General features: G+C 45.9%; 1 protein-coding gene across 3 annotated transcripts in view; it reads right to left on the bottom strand.

Annotated features, from left to right (window-relative positions):
* Positions 1 to 24,935, bottom strand: part of TBCD (tubulin folding cofactor D) — a 353,196-nt gene that overhangs the window by 319,868 nt on the left and 8,393 nt on the right. For all 3 annotated transcript variants that reach the window (XM_073606952.1, XM_073606954.1, XM_073606953.1), the window contains exons 2-8: positions 22,898 to 23,107; positions 21,346 to 21,396; positions 17,991 to 18,088; positions 17,797 to 17,898; positions 14,621 to 14,767; positions 14,428 to 14,483; positions 3,058 to 3,190 (exon numbers count right to left, since the gene is read on the bottom strand). In XM_073606952.1, coding sequence (XP_073463053.1) covers positions 3,058 to 3,190; positions 14,428 to 14,483; positions 14,621 to 14,767; positions 17,797 to 17,898; positions 17,991 to 18,088; positions 21,346 to 21,396; positions 22,898 to 23,069 — 759 coding nt within the window. In that variant the 5' untranslated portion in view covers positions 23,070 to 23,107. The remainder of the gene's footprint in view (positions 1 to 3,057; positions 3,191 to 14,427; positions 14,484 to 14,620; positions 14,768 to 17,796; positions 17,899 to 17,990; positions 18,089 to 21,345; positions 21,397 to 22,897; positions 23,108 to 24,935) is intronic.

The raw sequence follows: 24,935 nt of genomic DNA, 5'->3' as shown, positions 1-24,935 counted from the left end.
GAGATACACCGGCAGCAGCCTCTGCACATCGCTGGATCCAGCTCCGGTAAAAAAAAAAAAAAAAAAAAAAAAAAAGGGGGGGGGGGGGGAGAGCTGCAACACAGAAGGTTTTTATACCTTATTGCATTAAGGTGAAAAACATTGGAAACCCCAGTTCGGGGTACAAAACCCCATTAGAATTTTATTATTTATTTTTATTTATTATTATTTTTTATTTATTAAATAAATACATTTATTATTTATTTTTATTTTTTTATTAAAGCAGAACTCCAACAAAAGGTGGCATTTTTTTTTGTTTGTCAAAAAAAGAAAAGAAATACACAGAGAGGTACAAAAAGATCCATACATCTATATGGACCACTAATCAGAAAAAGCCAATAAAAGTGAAGACTATTCCCTGTACATTTCTTATTATAAGGGGACTATTTGTCAAAAAATGAAAGCAGCCAACAAGAGAACATCTGTAATACGGTTTTCATTCACACCTCAGTCAATCCACATTACAAACACTGCTTCATTCATGAGAACCCTTCAACACAACTCCTTGTGACGGAGCATAAAAGATAATAAACTACTATTCCAGGTACCTGTTCAGTACAAACATAACAAACACACAACAATGGCGCCCTCTAGAGGACCTACTGCAATATCACAACATATATAAAACTAGGAACAGCTTATATAAACTTTATTGTCAAAAGTATTGGGATCTCTCTCTCTCTCTCTGTCTCTCTCTTTGTCTCTCTCTCAGTTAGGGACCTTAGACTGTAAGCTCCTTGAGGGCAGGGACATGTGAACAGGGCTGGTACTACCTATAGGCAAGGTAGGTGCCGGCCTAGAGCGCACATCAGTCGCCGAAGGTGCCTCCACCCCATTGGCCGGCTGTGCGGGTTAGGGACAGCCTGAGAAGAAAAGAGGACTTCCGGTCACGGGAAGCTCCGTGTCTCCCCCCGCCCAGGCGGACAGATGGTGGATCCCGGCATCCCAGGTAAAGGCAGCTGAGTGAGCGGTGTTGGTGACAGCAGATGATCTCCCGCAGAGAATCCCCAGTGATGTGTGTACAGGTACCGGCCTCCTCTCCCCCACCCCCACACACCTCCGAGCCCCGCATCGGCTGCTGGGGGCGCTCTACAGCTGGAAGTGTCTGCATGAGACCCTGCCCCCTGGGGAGTCGGCACTCCTCACTGGCCCAAGACTGACACACATGGGTAGTAGGCCTCCGCCTGCACTGCACCCTGCTGTCTAGGACTGATCCCTGTCTATTTACTACCCTAGCCTGTCCATACACTACCCTAGCCATCCTTTCCATACACTACCCTAGCCATCCTTTCCATACACTACCCTAGCCAGCCTGTCCATACACTACCCTAGCCAGCCTGTCCATACACTACCCTAGCCAGCCTGTCCATACACTACCCTAGCCAGCCTGTCCATACACTACCCTAGCCAGCCTGTCCATACACTACCCTAGCCAGCCTGTCCATACACTACCCTAGCCAGCCTGTCCATACAACACCCTAGCCAGCCTGTCCATACACTACCCTAGCCAGCCTGTCCATACACTACCCTAGCCAGCCTGTCCATACACTACCCTAGCCAGCCTGTCCATACACTACCCTAGCCAGCCTGTCCATACAACACCCTAGCCAGCCTGTCCATACACTACCCTAGCCATCCTGTCCATACACTACCCTAGCCATCCTGTCCATACACTACCCTAGCCATCCTGTCCATACACTACCCTAGCCATCCTGTCCATACACTACCCTAGCCATCCTGTCCATACACTACCCTAGCCAGCCTGTCCATACACTACCCTAGCCAGCCTGTCCATACACTACCCTAGCCAGCCTGTCCATACACTACCCTAGCCAGCCTGTCCATACAACACCCTAGCCAGCCTGTCCATACACTACCCTAGCCAGCCTGTCCATACACCATCCTAGCCTGCCTGTCCATACACCACCCTAGCCTGCCTGTCCATACACTACCCTAGCCTGCCTGTCCATACACTACCCTAGCCTGCCTGTCCATACACTACCCTAGCCAGCCTGTCCATACACTACCCTAGCCTGCCTGTCCATACACCACCCTAGCCTGCCTGTCCATACACCACCCTAGCCTGCCTGTCCATACACCACCCTAGCCTGCCTGTCCATACACTACCCTAGCCTGCCTGTCCATACACCACCCTAGCCTGCCTGTCCATACACCACCCTAGCCGGTCCATACACCACCCTAGCCTGCCTGTCCATACACTACCCTAGCCTGCCTGTCCATACACTACTCTAGCCTGCCTGTCCATACACTACCCTAGCCTGCCTGTCCATACACTACCCTAGCCTGCCTGTCCATACACTACCCTAGCCTGCCTGTCCATACACTACCCTAGCCTGCCTGTCCATACACTACCCTAGCCTGCCTGTCCATACACTACCCTAGCCTGCCTGTCCATACACTACCCTAGCCTGCCTGTCCATACACTACCCTAGCTTGCCTGTCCATACACTACCCTAGCTTGCCTGTCCATACACTACCCTAGCCAGCCTGTCCATACACTGCCCTAGCCTGCCTGTCCATACACTACCCTAGCCTGCCTGTCCATACACTACCCTAGCTTGCCTGTCCATACACTACCCTAGCCAGCCTGTCCATACACTGCCCTAGCCTGCCTGTCCATACACTATCCTAGCCTGCCTGTCCATATACCTGCGGACCACGGCTGGCGTGAGGAAGTGAGGCGTGTCACCATTATTTGTCTTCAGGCCAAGCCCAGAGGCACATGTGCGGGCCTGTGGACCACGCCTGAACAAATAGCTGGAGAAGTGCCACAAAAATTTCCACCCTGCCACATTCACCGTATAGATAGGCAGGGGGTGGAGTCAGGGGCGGCGCCCATATAGGAAGGGGGGTGGGGGGGGATTTTGCCTAGCTTATCAAAAATCCTTGTGCCAGCCCTGGATGTGAATGTACAATATGTAAATTGCTACGTAAATTATCAGCACTATATAATTGCCTGTAATAAATAAAAAAAAATATAAATACATGTTTACATACCAAGGCCTGCAGGATCCCGTCCATGGCGTTCCTGCCTTCGATGGTCAGGTAGGAGGAGTGTGACAATGTAGAGAGACACCAGTCCAGGAAATCCGCCATTCTCTTCTGTTTGACATCAGGGCGGGTAATGAACCTGCAAAAGGATAAAAGTACCGATCAGCTCAAAAGCCAAAATCAATCCTTGGAATAACAGGGCAAGTCCAGTGTAGGGCTGAAACTACTAAAGTGACATCATCGATTATAACTGATAATAAAAGCAGTCAACATTTTTCATTATCGATTAGTTGACCTGCATACAGAATGCATTAAGTCTTTACATGTCAGCATACACAGTGCAGCACACCTACAGCTCAGCTCACCATTCGTACATGTCAGTAAGTGCCTGAGAACTTGTGAATGTGAGAGGTGCAATGCCTCATGGGACATGTAGTCCTGGGCAGGAGGAGGAAGCGATTTAACCACTTGCTGACCCGCCACAGTGAATTTACTGCAGCGGGGCGACACCTACAGGCATAATCATGCATGGGCTTAAAAGGGAGTGATGCGCCCCCCCCCCCCCCCCCCACCCGCAACCGCTGTGTACACCAGAGACAGCGGATTGTGCCTCACAGTACTGGGCCTCATTGAGCAACCCGGAGATCATGTAATCGCATAGCAATGTCAACAATTGCGAGCTTCCATTTGATGGTATTTGATCACCACTGGGATTTTTATTTTTATATAATATAAAATTAAAAACAACACCAATAATTTCGAAAAAAAAAAACAGATCGATTTTTTACTTTCTGCTATAAAACAGATCCAATAATTTTTTTTTTTTTAATCAAATTTTTTCCTGAATTTGTCAAAATGTATTCTGCTACACGTCTTTGATAAAATAAAAATTCCAATAAGTGTATATTGATTGGCGTGAAAGTTTCCTCATAAAGTTTGGCCAAAATGACAAATCAACACAGGGCTCTGTACAGAGGGAACCATCTTTGTTTTTTATCCCTGCAAAAGCAGTGATAAGAAACAGATCTTTAGTAAAAAAAAAAAATATAAAAAAGCGCACATTGTTAGACACACATCTAAACCCCTTGATTGCCCCTAGAAGTTAACCCTTTCCCAGCCAGAGTCATTAGTACAGTGACAGTGTATAGTATTAGCACTGATTACTGTATTAATGTCAATGATGATGTCAGTTTCCCCGCCCCCCCAGTGTCAGATTGCCCGCCGCACTATAGCAGTCCCACAAGAAGTCACTGATTGCCGCCATTACTAGTATAAAATAATAAATAAATAACTCTAGTATAAACTCCATAGTTTGTAGACGTGATAAAACTTTCATGTAAACCAATCAATATACACTTATTGGGATTTTATTTTTACCAAAAGGCATGTAGCCAATACATTATGGCCAAAACTGCGGAAGAAATTTGATTTTTTTTTTTTAAATCTTATAGGATATGGTGTATAGTGGAAAGTAAAAAATATTGTGTTATTTTCAAAATTTGTGGGTTTTTTCATTTTTATAATAAAAAATAAAAATCTCAGTAATGATTAAATGCCACCAAAAGAAAGTTCTATTTGTGTGAAAAAAAAATATAATTTAATTTTATTTTATTTGCATACAGTGTTGCATGACCGCGCAATTACCAATTAAAGTAGCGCTGGGCTAAATAGAAAAGTGGCCTGGTCATGAAGGGGGTAAAACTATTCAGAGCTGAAGTAGTTAACAGAAAAAAAAAAATGGTGAAATGGAGCAATGTGCACTAAAATAAGCAGCCTTCTAAAAAAATTGTCTCCAAGACAGTACATACACATAGAGCCTGTGATAAATTCTGAGACAATTCTTTTATGGATACATGTTATAATCAGTGAGTGACAGGTATATTGTGTTTACTTACAATAGAAGGTTGGTGCGGTGGAATGACTCAGGTGTAAGTGTAGCCCGGGGCTATGTGTGCTCATGCCTGACACAGAGCGAGCTCTGACAGGTGCTCTACTGCCATCTGGTGGCCAAACTCTAAATCTACAGGTGGTTCCAATACCTACATGAACAAAGTGACAGCAAACAAAATTTACTTTATAAAAATCACTCCAAAAAGTGCGGGGGGGCTTCTTACTATATGTATATGTTGTTTATTTTTTTTACGTCACTTTAAAGTCCAACCAGTTTACAATTTGGAGCGCTGTACTGACTCACTTGCTAACACAATGGGTCATTACATTCCGGTGAGTGCAGTCCGTTTTCTCTGGAGCAATCAGGTCTCGGGAGAACAACTTCTGGAGTAGATTATTATGAATTGTTTGATGATTGGAACTGGCACCGAGCACTGACACTGCTGGAGATTATTGTTTTTATTCACTGACTGGATGTCCTGTATCCACTTCCGGACCGGGCCTTTTCTGGCACTTTTTGTTCACATAACAATCAGTTTTTGTTTTTTTGCTAGAAAATTACTCAGAACCCGCCCAATAATTCTATATTTTTTTTAAAGCAGAGGCCCTAGAGAATAAGCTGGTGGGCTTTACAATTTTTTTTTTTATGTCACACGGTATTTGCGCAGCAGTTTTTCAAACACACTTTTTGGGAAAAAAAATAGGATTTTTATTATTACAGCTTACCTGTAAAATCCTTTGGAGTACATCACGGGACACAGAGCCTTAAAGAGGAAGTAAAGCCTCTTAAAAAAAAATAAATAAACCCTGCAAGGCAAAGGCATAACGAGCTAGTATGCATAGCATACTAGCTCATTATTAATTACTTACCTGAGTTTGAAGCCCCGGCATCGGCCCTCGTTCGCCTCCTCCGATGCCGCCATCTATCCCGGAGTGACTTCTGGTTATCGCGGCTCTGGCGCTGTGACTGTCCAGAGCTGCGATGATGTCACTGCCGCGCAAGCGCGCTGGTGCCGCCACTAACGGCATGATCGCCGTTAGAAACGGCACGCTCAGCATGCGTCATAGACATCGGTGCCGCTATTCCTGCAAATATCTCCTACCCCGTTTCCCCGAAAATAAAACCTAGCGTGATTGTCGGTGATGGCTGCAATATAAGCCCTACCCCCCAAATAAGCCCTAGTTAAAGTCCTGGTAGGTCTTATTTTCAGGGTAGGGCTTATTTGGGGGGTAGGGCTTATATTGCAGCCATCACCGACAATCACGCTAGGTCTTATTTTCGGGGAAACAGGGGAAACCTTTTTGATTTGGGAGATATTTCTTGCACCTACAGGTAAGCCTTAATCTAGGCTTACCTGTAGGTTAAAGTGGTTGTAATGGGTTTACAACCACTTTAAGTAATTACTTAATGGGTTATAGGCCACCTTCAGGTGTTGGACACTGGTATACCCAATCAATGGAAGTTCACTCCCCTATATAACCCCTCCTCCTTCCAGGAGCACATCAGTTTTTGTAGCACAGCAATATACTTACACCCCATAAAAGAGGGGCGGGACCTCTGTGTCCCGTGATGTATTGCCAAGAAAAGGATTTTACAGGTAAGCTGTAATAAAAATCCTATTTCCTTTATTGTACATCATGGGACACAGAGCCTTAAGTAATTACTTAATGGGACGTCCCATAGTAATGCTACTTGAGGGGAGGGAGAGGCAACCCCCGCAGGGTACCCCCAGACTTGAGGACTTATACTGCTGCCTGTAGTACACTGCGCTCAAAGGTGATATCCTCATACCTCCTTACATCCCACCTGATAAAAAAAAAATGTTTGTGAATATGCACTGAAGACCAAGTTGCGGCCTTACAGATCTGAGCTATGGAGGCTTGGTAAAGAACTGCCCAAGAAGCACTAATTGTCCTGGTAGAGTGCGCCTTAACTTGAAAAGGGGGACTCTTACCCCTTAATTTGAAGTTTGAATTATAACTTGCCGAATCTACTTAGCAACAGTGGATTTCAACGCTGCCTGTCCCTTCTTAGGACCCTCTGGCAGAATAAATAAGACATCAGTCTTAAGAATCTGAGCAGTTGCCCTTTAAATAGATTTTCACTGTTCTCACCACATCAAGACAATGTAGTGACTTTTCTTCCCTGGAACATGGTTTGAAAAAAAAAAAAAACGATGGCAGGACAAGATCTTAGTTCAGGTGAAAAACTGAAAATACTTTTGGCAAAAAGCCTAGATGATGACGACTCTGTTCTGTTGAATAATAAAATATGGCTCTTTTCAAGAAAGAGTTGCCAATTCTGAAACCCTCCTTGCTGAAGATATAGCAACCAAAAATACCAGCTTCCTTGTCAGAAGGAGTAGGGGAACATGCTGTATCGGTTCAAATGGCTGTTTTTGTAACACTGACAAAACTAAGTTCAAGTCCCAAGGGGTTTAAGGTGATTTAACTGGCGGATTAATCTGCATCACCCCTTGCATAAAAACCCCAGACTAAAGAATGCGTAGCAAGCGGTCTTTGAAATAACATCAATAAGGTTGAGACTTGGCCCTTAATAGTACTGAGGGCCAATTTCATCTCTACGCCTATTTGTAGAAAGGCAAGAATTTTGCCTATGATAGATCTCGGAGGGTGCCAACCCTTGGATTCACACCAGGAAACATAAGCCCTCCAGACTCTATAATATATAGTTCTGGAAGCTGGTTTCCTTGCATTAATCAAAGTAGAGATAACTGACCCGGAAAGCCCACGTTTCCTCAGAATGTGGGTTTCAATAGTCAGGCCGTTAATTTAGCGTTCGTAAAGTAGGATGGAATATCGGCCCCTGTGAGAGCAGGTCTGGCCTTAGTGGAAAGGACCATGGATCCTCCACTGCCATCTTTACGATTTCTGCATACCATGACCTTCTTCTGGGCCATGCTGGTGCTGCCAGAATTACCGGTTTTATTTCCAGCTTGATCCTGCAAAGAAGTCGAGGCAGCAATTGAATAAGAGGAAATGCATAGATCAGAGAGAACTCATCCCACAGGGTTACCAAAACATCTGTTCTGCATGCGACTGGATCCTTTGTTCTGGACACAAAGTTAACTAACCTTATGTTGAACTGGATGCTAGAAGATCTACGTCTAGAGTCCCCCATCTTTGACAAACAGCCCGAACATATGTCAGGGTGAAGAAACCATTCCCCTGGGAATAATCTGCTGGCGACTTAAGTAGTCCGCCTGCCAATCTTCTATTCCCAGAATGAACACTGCCGAAAGGCACGGAATATTTCTTTTTGCCCAAGTTAGAATATGGTTCACCTCTCTGTGCTGAGAGACTCTTGGTGCCGCCTTGGTGATTGAGGTGATTGATATAGGCCACAGCCATGGCACTGATGGATTGGATCCTGACAGGACAATCCCTTAACCTGGAAGTCCAGGTATTTAGAGCCAGACGCACTGCCAGAATCTCTAGGAGGTTGATGGGCAAGGCTCTTTCGGTTCTTGACCACTGTCCTTGGACAGTTGTCTACTTTAGTACTGCTCCCCAGCCTGCAAGGCTGGCATCTGTCATTACCACTTTCCAGATAACAGGTCTGAAGGATTTTCCTTTCAGCAGATTCTGGTTAGTAACCACCAATTGAGAGTTTGGGATACTCTTGGGTACAGCCGTATTGGCAAGTCCAAAAGCTTGGATCGTCTTGTTAGCAGATAGAATACTGTTTTGCAACAGTCTCGAATGGAACTGGGCATAGGGAACAGTTTCAAATGAAGCCACCATCCTTTCTAACAACCTCATGCAAAGGTGAATGGAGGGATCTCCTTTTGACCTGACCATCCACACCAACTCTCTTATGGAGTTGTCTTTTGCCTGGGCAAGAAGACCCCTTTTTCTGGGCTGTACTAGGTTGAGAACACAACCCAGACTTTTCCAGGTAACTGGTTGTAATGCTTACACCTTACTTCGAACAGCGATTGGTCAATTAGCAATAGATCTTCTAGGTGTGCCAAGACTGTTTAAGCCCTGTGCTCTAGACCTGGCTAGAGGTGGGGCTAGCATGTTTGTGAACACTCGAGGTGCTGTAGCTGGCCCGATGGGCAAGGCTATAAACTGAAATGCTGTTGTTCTACTTCGAACCGCAGAAACCTTTGGTGAGGGGAAATATATAGACATGCAGATATGCATCCCTGATGCCGATAGGCACCAGAAGTTTTCATCCTTGTAGGATAGAAACTACTCACCTCATCGACTCCCTAGAAAGGAGCGGATCTTCAGGACTGATTTAGACAGACAGATCCAAATTTCACCCATCATGGTGGGCAGTGCAGTTAAACCATCAAAGACTGTGTCCCTTTTAATAGGGGTTCCACTCCTCTGGACCTGTATAGCACCCCTTAGGACAACTTTAGGTGATGTAGCAAGACCAAAAAAAGAGTCCTGGTTCCTAGGGTCCAACTCTCAAAGAGAAGCGTTACAGGCAAAACCTCTTTCTTGTATGCGAGGCCCAGGTACCATCCTGTGGCCGCAGTGGCGTGGATGGAATGCGGTTTTGGAGGCTTTTTAAATCCAGCATGGATCCCTCCTGGAGCTCCTCAGAGCACATCTTCACTCGTGACCAACACCTTAGACACTGGCGAAAAAACTGATGTGCTCCTGGAAGGAGGAGGGGTTATATAGGAAATTAATTTCCTTGATTGGGTATACCGGTGTCAACACCTGAAGCCCATAACCCATTAAGTAATTACTTAAGGCTCTGTGTCCTATGATGTACGATAAAGAAATACACTTTTAAAAATTTTGATGCAAAAAAAAAAAAAACAAAAAAAAACATAGGCTATATTTTGAAAAATATAAAAAAATATGTTACGCTGAGTAAATAAATACCAAACATGTCACAATCCATAGGCAACAAAAGTGTTTAGATGTACAGAGGAGGTCTGGTGCTAGAATTACTGACCACGATCTGACATTTGTGGCGATACCTCTGTGTGGGACGATCGCTGTTTGCGTGTGTGTGAGACCGACATGCGCAGTCGCCTTTGCGAGCTAGAACGGGGGGGATGGAGGCACTTTAAATTTTCTTTTTATTATTTTTACAATCTTGCTTTAAATTTTTTTTATTACTTTATCACATTTATTGCTGCCACAAGGAATGTAAACATCCTTTGTGACAGCAATAGGCACGTGACAGGTCCTCTCTATGGAGAGATCTGGGGTCTATAGGGCCCAAACTCCATCTCCTGCCCTTGAAAGCATTTAACACCACCAAGATCTGTGATTTTAAATGCAGTCGATTTATAAAAATTGTCGCCGTTGACATTCCGGGTAAACATGTCAGGTCATCACTTCTGGGTTACCATAGCCGAGAGCCGATTAAAGGCGATCCCAGCTTTGTATGGGTCTCCAACTAGCCAGTAAATGTGCCGGCTGGTAGCACAGGTCTCCAGTGGGACGGGAGAGCTCAGGCGGGGGGGGGGGGGGCTTGGGGACGTCCCTTTCCGCTGCTTGTAATAGTGATCAGGTGGTTCAATTGCTACTACAAAAGAGCTGGCTCAAAAAAATAAAATAAATAAATAAAATGGTGCCGGGATGATACAACCACTTAAAGCCATATGACGCTCTAGGTGCGCGATTTGGCGGAAAGTGGATTTATACATGTTTTTTTTTATTATTTGCTAGCACATACATTTTAGGCAGCGCTGCTACCTATTAAGGTTGTGGGTATTAATTGCACGCAATGTTAAGGCTTGACACATTGGGTATCTATGTACTCAGTGCAGCCTTATGTTTTATATTTTACCAAAAAAAAAAACAAAATAGGTAATATATTGGGTTTATGTGCCTTAAAATTAACTTATTAGTATTTTCTTTTACTGAGATTTTCAGTTTCCTTGCACCAGGGGTGGACTGGGCCTGGGCGGGGCAATTGTCCCGTGAGCCTCTCTGATGCCCAGAAAAAGGGGCGCATCACTTCCGCAGCAGACATGCCTAAAGGCATCCTGGTGAAGAGGAGTAAAAAATCCTTGTCCTACCAAGTGTGGGATGAGGATGAGGACAGAACGCAGGCCGCTGTCTCCAACCCTCCTCCTCTTGGCATGGATGGTGTATGCCTTGTCTGAGCCAAGGCCGGCTTCGTGCCTCTCCTCCCCCTGCCAGCCACCTTGGGAACCCGGAGTTGGTACAGCAGACGCTGTCCAGCCAGACTGGCCCGGTGAGCAGGGAGTACCTGGAGCGCAGCTTCAGCTGGGATGGGGTCTGGAGGAGGCATGGAAGAGGGAGAATGGGAGGGGGGGCACCATGGGGCCGTGCCCCCCCCCCCCCCCCCCCCCCCCCCCCAAGTTGTACTTGCCCCCTGGGCCAAAAGTTGCCAGGCAGCCCCTGGCCTTGCGCTAATATTGTGTGACATCAAAAAAATGACCACTAATGTATTCTCCAGGGAGTCTGCTTTCAGAAAATAAATACTGTTTTGGGAGTCTTACATAATCTTCAGGCCTAAAAACATTTACCATTACAGCTACAGAAGGTTTTACCCCCTTCATGACCAGGCCATTTTTTGCTATACGGCACTGCGTTACTTTAACTGACAATTGCGCAGTTGTGCTACGCTGCACCCAAATATAATTGAGGTCCTTTTTTCCCACAAATAGAGCTTTCTTTTGGTGGTATTTGATCACCTGCAGTTTTTATCTTTTGTGCTATAAACAAAAAGACCGAAAATTTTGAAAAAAAAATATAGATTTTTTACTTTCTTCATATTCAATATTTTTTATTGTTCCATAACAAAAAAAAAAAAAAAATCTAATTTCTTCATCAATTTAGGCTAATATGTACTCTGCTACATATTTTTGGTAAAAGAATCCCAATAAGCGTATATAGATTTTTTTTTTGCGCAAAAGTTATATCGACTACAGATTATGGGATCGATTTTTTTACACTAGTAATGGCGTGATCAGCGACTTATAGCAGGACTGCGATATTGAGGCGGACAACCTGACACTTTTTGGGGACCAGTGACACTAATTCAGTGATCAGTGTTAAAATATATGCACTGTCACTATACTAATGACACTGGCTGGGAAGGGGATAACATCGGGGGCGATCAAAGGGTTAAGTGTGTTCCTAGGGAGTGCTTGCCAACTGTGGGGGAGGTGCTTGTACTGTGGGAAGGCAGAGATCTGTGTTCCTGCTTAGCAGAGACAAAGGATCCCCTTCTCACAGATCGCTGTTCTGCCTGTCTCCCAAACGATCAGCGGGGACCCGTCGATCGTTTGGGAGACAGGTAGACCCTATTGATTGGCTTCGGCTGTGTCCAATCACGGCGTGCGCGCCGCAGACCCAGAAGTGCAGACTCACGTACAGGTACGCAATTCTGCCCAGAGCAGTCGCCCTGCCACAGTAAATGTATGTGGGGCGGTCGGCATTTGGTAAATGTGTGCAGCGCAAAAAGGCATTCGAAAGGAGTAAAGTGGTTGTAAGGCTGAAGATTTTTTGCAGCTCCCCCCTCAGCCCCCCCACCTAATACTTACCCAACCCCCATTCCGATCCAGTGATGTGCACAAGAGCTGAGGCTCCCCCGGGTCTCTCCCTCCCGAATTGGCTGAGATGGGCTCCCTCTGCTGTCAATCGCAGGTAGTGAGCTGGGAGTGGGGGCAGGGCTGAGCCGCGCTCTCTGTGTGTGTCTTATGGACACACACAGAGAGCTGGCTCAGGAGCAAGCATGCCTGAGTGCCCACATAGCAAGCAGCTTTCTAGGGGGGCACTCAGCAGGGGGAGGGGCCCAGAGCGCCTGTGGGGGACCCGAGAGGAGGAGGATCGGGGCTGCTTTGTGCAAAACCATCACACAGAGCAGGTGTATAGCATGTTTGTTTATTTCTTAATTTCTTCCTTTACAATCACTTTAAGGGGCTCATTCACATCGTTAAGATGTGTTGCGGTGCATTAGGAGCAGGTTATAATACTTTAAGTCACTTCATTCAAAATAATGCACCACAATGTAGATCTTAAAGACCACCCGCCATTGTTTTACAACACGCCACAACGCACAGATGGTGCACTGCATGTACTCCAAACTTTAAGCATCAACCACTTCAGCTCCGGAAGATTTACCCCCCCCCCCCTTCCTGACCAGGCCATTTTTTTGCGATACGGCACTGCGTCGCTGTAATTGCGCGACGCTGTACCCAAACAAAACTGACGTCCTTTTTTTTCCCCCACAGAGCTTTCTTTTGGTGGTATTTGATCACCTCTACGGTTTTTATTTTTTGCGCTATAAACAAAAAAAGCGCAACAATTTTGAAAAAAAAAAAACCCACGATATTTTTTTACTTTTTGCTATAATAAATATCCAAGAAAAAAAAAAACAAACATTTTAAAAAACTAAAATTTCTTCATCAATTTAGGCCAATATGTATTCTTCTACATGTCTTTGGTAAAAAAAAATCCCAATAAGTGTATATCGTTGTAGTGTCTACAAAATAGGGGATAGATATTATGGCATTTTAATTATTTTTACCGGTAATGGCGGTGATTTTTAGTGGGACTGCGACATTGCGGCGGACAGAACGGACACTTTTGACACATTTTTGGCACCATCGACATTCATACAGCGATCAGTGCAATAAAAATGCATTGATTACTGTGTAAATGTCACTGGCAGGGAAGGGGTTAACACTAGGGGGTGATCAAGGGGTTAAATGTGTTCCCTAGTTAGTGTTTCTAACTGTGTGGGTGGGACTGACTGGGGGAGGAGACATATTACTCCAAACAGCAGATCTTCTCCCCTGTCAGAACAAGGATTTTGCACACACAAATCCCCGTTCTGGCTCTTGTGCCCGTGATCGCGGGTGGCCCGGCGGCGATCGCGCCCATCGGGTCCCCCGGCGTGCAGCGGAGGCGCACGCGCTGCCTATGGCTCTTAAAGGAGCCGCCGTACATATACGGCTATTTGCGCAGGAGAGCCAACCTGCCGCCGTATATGTAGGAGGAGCTGGTCGGCAAGTGGTTAAAGTATAACTAAAAGGCAAAATTAGACCCCCTGTCAGTTTTTATTGTTGTTTCCCTGTCCCCGTTATTGAGAATCATCCTCTCTGTTTGTCCTGTTTCCCGTTATCATTAATTATGAAAGTAAAAGAAATTTCCAAATTTTGGGTTGTCCCCAGAAAAGTGATAGAAGGGAAATCTTCCAATGAGGATGAGCTGGGGGGTTCCCTTAAATTTGCAGAGATTTCTCACTTCCCCTTTGGCTATGGGACAGGAAGTGAAGGGAAAACTGCCAGGGGTTATAGTCCTCCCCTGCTCTATCCAATATATAATATATATATATATATATATATATATATATATATATATATATATATATATATATATATATATATTTATTTATTTATATTAAATAAAAATTAAAAAAGGTTGTGTTTAATGAAAGATGTTGCAGTGTGACAAGAGAAGTGATGATGTGTTGGTTTTGGAACAGACTTCAAAGTCATCACGTTTCAAACTTACTTTGATACCAGCACAGCGGCTCCATCTCGGGCTTTGTCGCTCACCAGCAAGTAGGACTGAAACAAAGCCAACAAAAAATTATATTAAAATTATGGGCATCAGATTCTTGAGCCTTAGAGAAAAAAAAAAAAAAAAAAAAAAAAAACACACACACATAAAACACAATACAGGTAGTACATTATAAAACACACACCTTAGCAACGTCCAGGACGGTGTCCATGGTAGATTGGCGTTTTTGTCCTTCTTCTGTAGAAAGATTCCCATCCAATCGGGAGAGATCAAATGGAATAAGACAAGCCATGGAGAGCCACAGCAGCAGCATGTAGCGAGATTCCCATGTCTACAGAGAGATATAATGGGGGAGGGGTTAACATGAAAACAATTCACCTTGTACCACCAATCCCAATCATACCCCTATGTACAAATCATATGTTTACAATATGTTATATGTTTGTGGAGGTTCTCACATATGCAGGTTAAAGCACTGGACCTGTTCTGTAGCGCTGAGGACATTCTGTAGTTTGTCCCCGGAACATGCGCTCTGTAAGCACCAAAGCAGGGACGGTATGGATTTGGAGGGAAACCCAACACAAAAATCAAGAAAAAAAAAAAAAAAAAGAGGCATGGGCCCCCCCCCAATCCATACCAGACCCTTATCTGAGCATGCAGCCCAGCAGGTCAGGTATGGGAGGAAACGAGGAAACACTCACCCTCTCCACCCCTTTACAGAGCTCATCCACCCCCAGCCCCCCCATCCTGAACCATACCAGGCCACAGAGAGGAGAGAAGAGAAGGTAACCTGTGGGGGGGGGGGGGGGGGGGGGTTGGGGGGGGCTGGGGGTGGATGAGCTCTGTAAAGGGGTGGAGAGGGTGAGTGTGTGTGTGTGTGTGTGTGTGTGTGTGTATGTGTGGGGGGGGGGTGAACTGTGGACGAGAGAAGGTAACCTATGGGTGTGAGGGGGGGATGCGAACTGTGAACAAGAGAAGGCAACCTGTGGATGGGGGGGTGAACTTTAAACGAGAGAAGAGAAGGTAACCTGTGTGGGGGGGGTGAACCTGTGGATGAGAGAAAAGAAGGTAACTTGTGCATGAGGGGGAAGGTAACCTGTGCGTGGGGGCGGGGGGGGGGGGGGGATGAGCTGCTGTGGATGAGGGAAGAGAAGGTGACCTGTGGATGCGGAGGTGAGCTGTGGACGAGGGAAGAGAAGGTGACCTGTGGATGCGGAGATGAGCTATGGACGAGGGAAGAGAAGGTGACCTGTGGATGCGGAGATGAGCTATGGACGAGGGAAGAGAAGGTGACCTGTGGATGCGGAGATGAGCTGTGGACGAGGGAAGAGAAGGTGACCTGTGGATGCGGAGATGAGCTGTGGACGAGGGAAGAGAAGGTGACCTGTGGATGCGGAGATGAGCTGTGGACGAGAGAAGAGAAGGTGACCTGTGGATGCGGAGGTGAGCTGTGGACGAGAGAAGAGAAGGTGACCTGTGGATGCGGAGGTGAGCTGTGGATGAGGGAAGAGAAGGTGACCTGTGGATGCGGAGGTGAGCTGTGGACGAGGGAAGAGAAGGTGACCTGTGGATGCGGAGATGAGCTATGGACGAGGGAAGAGAAGGTGACCTGTGGATGCGGAGGTGAGCTGTGGACGAGGGAAGAGAAGGTGACCTGTGGATGCGGAGATGAGCTGTGGACGAGGGAAGAGAAGGTGACCTGTGGATGCGGAGATGAGCTGTGGACGAGAGAAGAGAAGGTGACCTGTGGATGCGGAGGTGAGCTGTGGACGAGGGAAGAGAAGGTGACCTGTGGATGCGGAGGTGAGCTGTGGACGAGGGAAGAGAAGGTGACCTGTGGATGCGGAGGTGAGCTGTGGACGAGGGAAGAGAAGGTGACCTGTGGATGCGGAGATGAGCTGTGGACGAGGGAAGAGAAGGTGACCTGTGGATGCGGAGGTGAGCTGTGGACGAGGGAAGAGAAGGTGACCTGTGGATGCGGAGGTGAGCTGTGGACGAGGGAAGAGAAGGTGACCTGTGGATGCGGAGATGAGCTGTGGACGAGGGAAGAGAAGGTGACCTGTGGATGCGGAGGTGAGCTGTGGACGAGGGAAGAGAAGGTGACCTGTGGATGGGGAGGTGAGCTGTGGACGAGGGAAGAGAAGGTGACCTGTGGATGGGGAGGTGAGCTGTGGACGAGGGAAGAGAAGGTGACCTGTGGATAGGGAGGTGAGCTGTGGACGAGGGAAGAGAAGGTGACCTGTGGATGCGGAGGTGAGCTGTGGACGAGGGAAGAGAAGGTGACCTGTGGATGCGGAGATGAGCTGTGGACGAGGGAAGAGAAGGTGACCTGTGGATGGGGAGGTGAGCTGTGGACGAGGGAAGAGAAGGTGACCTGTGGATGGGGAGGTGAGCTGTGGACGAGGGAAGAGAAGGTGACCTGTGGATAGGGAGGTGAGCTGTGGACGAGGGAAGAGAAGGTGACCTGTGGATGGGGAGGTGAGCTGTGGACAGGGGGAGAAGGTGAGCCTTGACTACATCCATTATTGGCAACACTTTACTTCTCTTTCCCGAGGAATGGCGGGATTGGGGGCGGGGAGTTGAATGGGGAAGGTGGGTTCCTGCACCTATTCTCTGAGAAAAAAGCCCTGCCTACAGGTAAGCCTTATGATAGGGTTAAAGTCATGCATGGGAGTTTACTCCGACTTTCAATCCTTTGGAACTCTTCACACTGGTCAGTTGCGGGCCCGTTGAGTTTTTCAAATCCCTGAATGCTGCATTTTTGGTACAGTTAAAAAAATAAATAAAATAAAAAAGCACCAAAAGTGCATTGAAATTAAAGGGAAAACACATCAAAACCACATATTCATTTTTACAATGGAGCAGTGTGAAAGAAGCCTAAATCAATCAGAAGGGGAATTATGGCTATTCGATGGTTTGCAGATTCCATTGTGTAAAAACAAAAATCTAAGCATGTGAAGTGGAGGGGGGGGTGAACTGTGGACGAGAGAAGAGAAGGCAACCTGTGGGCTGGGGGGGGGGGGGGATTATGGAGAGGGTGAGCTGTGGGAAGGGGGGATTTGTATCTATTGGTGATATACAAATGATTCAATAAACACACACTGTATTGTCTAATGTAAAGTGGAACTAAACCCCTCAACTGAACTGCTTCCCTGCTTACATTCAAGGCACACTGCGAATGATAACTGTCACAGTTGCTTGTGCTCTGAACTAAGCTATCAAATGTCTGGTTTCATAACTGATCACATGTGTAGTATTCAAGGCAGCTACAGATCAGAGGCTAAGATGGCAGCTTCCTCGGCTGTACAGGACAGGAGGGTTTAGTTCCGCTTAATAGTTTTCTATACTGATGTGGCTTACCTCGGGATCGGCAGGATTCTGCGCACGGATCATGTCTAGTACGGGATGTACGTCCACCACCTCATGGGGGAAAAGGCGGATAAAAATTTTATAACCGCGTACCTGCCAGAGAGGATATGTGTGAGATGGAGATCCTCCAATTCTAATACACATAATACAGACATAGACAGAAGACAGAGCGAGGAGGAAATTACCTTAGAAATGATATAGAGAAATTTAAAGGCGAGGTGGAAGAGAAGAGGCGAGGACGTTTTATCCCGAACGATTTCCAGTAAGAGATCCAACATCCACTCTGCAAAATAAGAAATAATCATTACTAAAATGAAGGACAATCCTATATCCCCCTCCTATACATTTTGGGGGGGCTGACCCCCCTGCCTTCTCAGTGACCCCAATAAAAAAACATTTGGCTATATGGTTTTGTGTTCAACACAGAGGACAACTCAGAGCAGCGCTTACTCAGCATGGATTAAGGCAATATTAAAGTCTTGTTTTTTTTTTTGTTTTTTTTTACATAAACCAACATGTTATACTTACCTGCTCTGTGTAATGGTTTTGCACAGAGCAGCCCTCGATCCTCCTCTTCTCAGGTCCTCCGGCGGCGCTCCTGGTCCCTCCCTTCTGCCGGTTGCCCCCACAGCAAGCAGCTTGCTCTGGGGGAACCCAAGCAGGCGTGCTCCCGAGCCGCGGCTGTGTGTGTCCATTCACATACAGAGCCAGGGCTCAGCCCCACCCCCTCCGCCTCCTGATTGGCTCACAGGTTTTTTACCTTCATGCACAGAATATATGAAGGTAAAAATAATGTGCCTTTACAACCACTTTAAATATTTCAAAAAAAGGGAGAATCTTTTTACATTGTTTTATTAAAGGCGTTACATTGACATACTAGACCAGAGCAGTAAAAGGATTGTTAAAATGATTTATTGGACAAGTATACAGCCTTTTTATACACTTGAAAAGTATGTCAGTCCCTATATCCCTATATAAATATTTACTCAAAACATCACACTATGGTTTAGCTAACGAAGTAGGGCTGACCCATGGCTAATCCCATCCACCTGAATGACTGCAGATAATACACATTATCAGACCTAATCACAATTAACAATACAAACAGTGATCTCCCCCTCCTCAGCCTAGTAGGCAACAGCCTAGAGTAGTAGTAGACTGTTTGGCTCCTACACAGTTCTAGAGGCCTGTGATCAGCTCTTTCAATTACCGTATATACTCGAGTATAAGTCGAGTTTTTCAGCACATTTTTTTATGCTGAAAATGCCCCCCCTCGACTTATACTGGAGTCAAGCACTTTTCTGCAGCAAAAAAATTCGTTTTCCGAACCGACTTTGGGGCCCCGTATCTCAGGGCCACTTGGTGCTAGGAACCCCAAATTTGGTGTGCAAACTCAGTGGAACTGGTACCATAACATAGCCAAAGCTGGAGTTCCTAGCACCAAGTGACCCTGAGATACGGGCCCCAAAATGGGTTCGGAAAATGTCATTCTCTGCTGCAGAAAAGTGCTTGACATTTTCTGAACCGACTTTGGGGCCCCTGTATCTCGGGGCCACTTAGTGCTAGGAACCCCAGCTTTGGCTTTTTTATGGGGCTAGTTCCACTAGGTTTGCACACCAAATTTGGGGTTCCTAGCACTAAGTGACCCCAAGATATGGGGCCCCAAAGTTGGTCAACTGTGTCCATCTGCAGCAATGTCATTTCGGGACCCTTTGGGTCCAGAGACCCCAAATTTTGGCTGCAGCTAGGGGGCACCTAGGAACCCTTAACTACCGAGTTTGAAGTTCAGGGGACCTATGGCTGCAAATGGGCACAGTGAGGCTGCAAATGGGCACAGTGAGGCTGCAAATGGGCATTGTTGACCCTCTTTTCCACTTACAGTAGCTGCGCATTTCTCACCCTAGGCTTATACTCGGGTCAATAAGTTTTTCCCATTTTTTTGTGCTAAATTAGGACCTCGACTTTTACTCGAGTATATACGGTAATATGTCGAGTTCAGAATCAAATAAACCAGGAATAGTCTTAATATATATCCTGGGAGATATTGTGGATAAATATTACGGTTCCATTTTAAGTAACCACCTTCTCATTGTCCGTTAAACAGCTGTCCATCGTTTTTCTCAGTCAGCCTGCGCCCCTAATAGACATAGGAGGTACACGGGGAGCTGAAACAAGGATTTCCCAACCTCTCCAAGGGAATTCTGGGTTCCACAGATCCCCCACCCAAAGTGACTCCCGTCACAAGTAGGTCCCCCTTTTCCCACCAAAACAGCCCTGACCAATCCAGGCATGGACTCCACTAGACCTCTGAAGGTACGCTGTGGTATCTGGCACCAAGCCATCAGTAGCAGATCCTTTAAGTCCTGTAAGTTGTGAGGTGGAACCTCCATGGATCAGACTTGTTTTTCAAGCACATCCCACAGATACTTGATTGGATTGAGATCTGGAGAATTTGAAGGCCAAGTGAACACCCCAAACCCCTTGTTGTGTTCCTCAAACCATTCTTGACCCATGTTTCCAATGTGGCACGGCTCGCTATTCTGCTGAAAGAGGACATTGCCATCAGGGAATAGCGTTTCTATAATGGGGGTGTACTTGATCACCAACAATGTTTAGATAGGTGGTACGTGTCAAAGTGTCATCCACATGTATGGGAGGAGCCAAGATTAACAAGCAGAACATCGCCCAAGGCATCACACTGCTTCCGACTCACCTTCTTCCCCATACCGCATCCTAGGGCTGGGAGATTTTCTTTAAAAAAAACGCGATTCACGATTCGAATCGAGTTTTTTTTTTTTGGACACCGCGCCGGTCCTGAGGAGCTTCGGCCTAGCCCGCAGCGTCCGGCCTCGCGGACTAGGCCAAAGCCACGGCTTCACCTAAAAACTCCTGCCCGCAGCTCCTCAGGACTGGCACGGTGTCCCCGCGGACTAGGCCGAAGCCGCGGCCTCGCCTAAAAACTCCTGCCCGCAGCTCCTCAGGACCGGCGCGGTGAAAAAAAAAAATCTAAAAAAATCGATTTGCTTAAATTTTGAATCGATTTGACCTCTCAACTCGATTCAAGATTTAAATCGATTTTTTTCCCCAGCCCTACCACATCCTGGTGCTATCTCTTCCCCAGGTAAGTGTCGCAACAGGGAAATCCACATGATGCTCCGTCCTCCAGTTCTGATGGCCATGTGCCCACTGCAGGCGCTTTTGGCTGTGGACACGGTGGTCAGCATGGACCCTCTGACCGGTCTGCGGCTACCCAACCCCATACACAACAAACTGCGATTAACTTTTTTTCGGTTTTCAACACAGGGATAAGATGTTCACTTGCTGCCTAATACATCCCACCCATTGTAACGAGATAATTAATGTCACTCGCTTTACCGGTCAGTGGTCGTAATGTTATGGCTTATCGGTGGATGTGAGTCTTGCATTTATCTGTTAGGCTGCTGTTGGCCCTAAAACTTCCGAATCGACTTCATATTTACTTTATAAGTTATATTCCAAAAATCCAAACTTCTGCCTTGTAAATGGTCATGTGACACTTACCCAGATGTGAGTCCAGGAGGTGCGGCTGTTCCTGGTATTTGTCCATGATCACTACAATGAAAGACAGATTAATAAGACAATGAGGTCAGAACACCTAATAGGGCCCCCCCCCCCTCCATCCCCCCTGCTTTATTTTTATACTGAACATTCACATTCTGTTTTTCATAAAGCTTTAGACATAAAATAAAAATAAACTTGGGCAGGAAAAAGACAAAACAGATTCATTAAAGTTAAAAATAAAAGGAAAATAAATCAATTCTGTCCATCAAAGGCAAAATCCCCCCCCCTCCCCCCACCCCCCTGGGATCAACATTCTGCAGTATTATTTCTGATACAGTAATAGAGAACATATGTGGGAAACATACTGAATCCCTTAACCACTTGCTTATTGGGCACTTAAACCCCCTTCCTTTCCAGACCAATTTTCAGCTTTCAGTGCATACGCACTTTGAATGACAACTGCGCGGTCATACAACACTGTACACAAATGAAATTTGTATCATTTTTTTCCCACAAATAGAGCTTTCTTTTGATGGTATTTGATCACCTCTGCGGTTTTTATTTTTTGTTAAAAAAAATTTTAAAAGACCGAATTAAAAAAAAAAAAATGTATATTTTTATATATTTTGTTATAAAATTTTGCAAACAGGTAATTTTTCTCCTTCATTGATGTACGCTGATGAGGCGGCAATGATGGACACTGATGGGTGGCAGTGATGGGCACTGATTGGCACCACTGGTGGGCATTGATAGGTGGCACTCATGGGCATTGATAGGGGGCACTCATGGGCACTGTGGGCACTAGCAGGTGGCACTGGCAGTGGGCACAGAGGAGGCAGATGTGCCTCCTTCCTCTTCGTGACCAGTGACCGGCTTTTTTTTCTCCTCACGCTGTCGATTAGCTCGATTACCGAGCTATTGTTTACATCATGTGATCAGCTATCATTGGCTGACAGCTGATCGCATGGTAAGGGGTCAGGATCGGGGCAGGGCGCGCGCTGGGAGCGTGCACAGGGGAGGACGTCATTTGACGCCCTCCCGGAAATTGAGGTCCACGATGTAGCCGTCATTCGGCTATGGCCCAGACTTCAAGTGGTTAAAGTGATTTTAAAGGTTCTTTTATTTTAATTTTTCTTTAAATAACAAACATGTCATACTTACCTGCTCCATGCAAAGGTTTTGCACAGAGTGGCCCCCGATCCTCCTTTTTTTCTGGGGTCCCCCGGCGGCGCTTCTGGACCCTCCTCTTCATCGAGTGCCCCCACGGAGACCCACATTTCATGGGGGCACCCGTGCTGGCGCGGGTCCCAAGTCCTGCTGCTGCGGCCATTGACAAAGACAGGACTCTGTCCCGCCCCCGTGTCATGGGATTTGATTGACAGGGGTTAATATCACTTTAATAAGAGAAGGGACAGAATTTCATATTGAGGATTCGTCTTCCCTATAATCAGCAGATTTATGTTCTCTTAATTTAGTGAAAACACCACATTCCGATTCCTCCGTTCCCTGCACAGCCCATCCTACAAGGCTCAGTTAAAGGGGGTCTCCTCACCTATAAATCTCTGCGTGCATACTTCTCTGGTCACCAGCGTCTCGCAGGTAGTTCTCAGGTTGACAATCAGATCTCGTGTCTCTTTGCTCTCGGTGAACGATTCCAGAATGTTACCGCTGGAGACCACCTCTGGCCCGTTGTCCTCCTCACGTTCTGAACTGTCTGCAGCCATTGTGACAACGCTGGACTAGAGAGCCTATGGGGGACAAACTGGAAAAAGAAACCATCTCATAACATTTGTGTTTCTCAAAAAAGGTGGCTGCATGTTAAAGCGGAACTTAAAGTGGTTCTAAAGCCTACGCGTTTTTACATGGTGACGTCATTTTACCAGACTGGAAGTGAGGGAAAATCTGCAACAGGGATATGTTACCAGCATACTGAAAATCATTTTATCTTGTATTACCACTGCCTTGGCTTGTATAATGCAACTTTTGGTTAAATAAAGGAATTACAAAAAAAGAAATAAGTCTTACAGGGGGTGTAGCCTTTCCCTAGAGCTGCATGATTTCGGCTAACATGAGAATCACAATTTTTTTTTTTGCTTAGAATAAAGATCATGGTTCTTGCGGCGTAACATCGTCTTTCGCATTATACAAATAAAATTGGGCTAAATTTACTGTTTTTTTTTTTTTTTTTTTTAATTCATTAAAGTGTTTTTTTTTTTTAATGCGTTTGAAAGACTGCTGCGCAAATAGTGCGACATAAAATATTGCAACAACCACCATTTTATTCTGTAGGGTCTCTGCTAAAAATATATACACACACACACACATTATATATATATATATATATATATATATATATATATATATATATATATATATATATATATATATACACACACACACACACAGTGGCTTGCGAAAGTATTCGGCCCCCTTGAACTTTTCAACCTTTTGCCACATTTCAGGCTTCAAACATAAAGATATAAAATTTTAATTTTTTGTGAAGAATCACCAACAAGTGGGACACAATTGTGGAGTGGAACGAAATCTATTGGATATTTTAAACTTTTTTAGCAATTAAAAAACTGAAAAGTGGTGCGTGCAAAATTATTCGGCCCCTTTAGCGCCGGTTCACATTAGAAGCGGCACGACTTGCAGGTCGCCTCACCGAGGCGACCTGCACACGACTGCCGCGGCGACTTGCAAGACGACTTCTGTATAGAAGTCTATGCAAGTCGCCCCCAAAGTAGTACAGGAACCTTTCTTCTAAGTCGGAGCGACTCGCGTCGCTCCGATTAGAACGGTTCCATTGTACAGAACGGGAGGCGACTTGTCAGGCGGCTAGGTCGCCTGACAAGTCGCCCCCGTGTGAACCGGCTCTTACTTTCAGTGCAGCAAACTGACTCCAGAAGTTCAGCGAGGATCTCTGAATGATCCAATGTTGTCCTAAATGACTGATGGTGATAAATAGAATCCACCTGTGTGTAATCAAGTCTCTGTATAAATGCACCTGCTCTGTGATAGTCTCAGGGCTCAGAGAGCATCATGAAGACCAAGGAACACACCAGGCAGGTCCGTAATACTGTTGTGGAGAAGTTTAAAGCCGGATTTGGATACAAAAAGATTTCCCAAGCTTTAAACATCCCAAGGAGCACTGTGCAAGCGATCATTTTGAAATGGAAGGAGTATCAGACCACTGCAAATCTACCAAGACCTGGCTGTCCCTCTAAACTTTCAGCTCAGACAAGGAGAAGACTGATCAGAGATGCAGCCAAGAGGCCCATGATCACTCTGGATGAACTGCAGAGAACTACAGCTGAGGTGGGAGAGTCTGTCCATAGGACAACAATCAGTCGTACACTGCACAAATCTGCCCTTTATGGAAGAGTGGCAAGAAGAAAGCCATTTCTCAAAGATATCCATAAAAAGTCTCGTCTAAAGTTTGCCACAAGCCACCTGGGAGACACACCAAACATGTGGAAGAAGGTGCTCTGGTCCGATGAAACCAAAATCAAACTTTTTGGCCACAATGCAAAACGATATGTTTGGCGTAAAAGCGACACAGCTCATCACACTCAACACACCATCCCCAC

Source organism: Aquarana catesbeiana, linkage group LG12 (assembly GCF_042186555.1).
Source record: "Aquarana catesbeiana isolate 2022-GZ linkage group LG12, ASM4218655v1, whole genome shotgun sequence".
Lineage (NCBI taxonomy): Eukaryota > Metazoa > Chordata > Amphibia > Anura > Ranidae > Aquarana > Aquarana catesbeiana.
The sequence above is the reverse complement of the archived record's forward strand: the minus strand, read 5'-3'. Positions and strand labels throughout refer to the sequence as shown.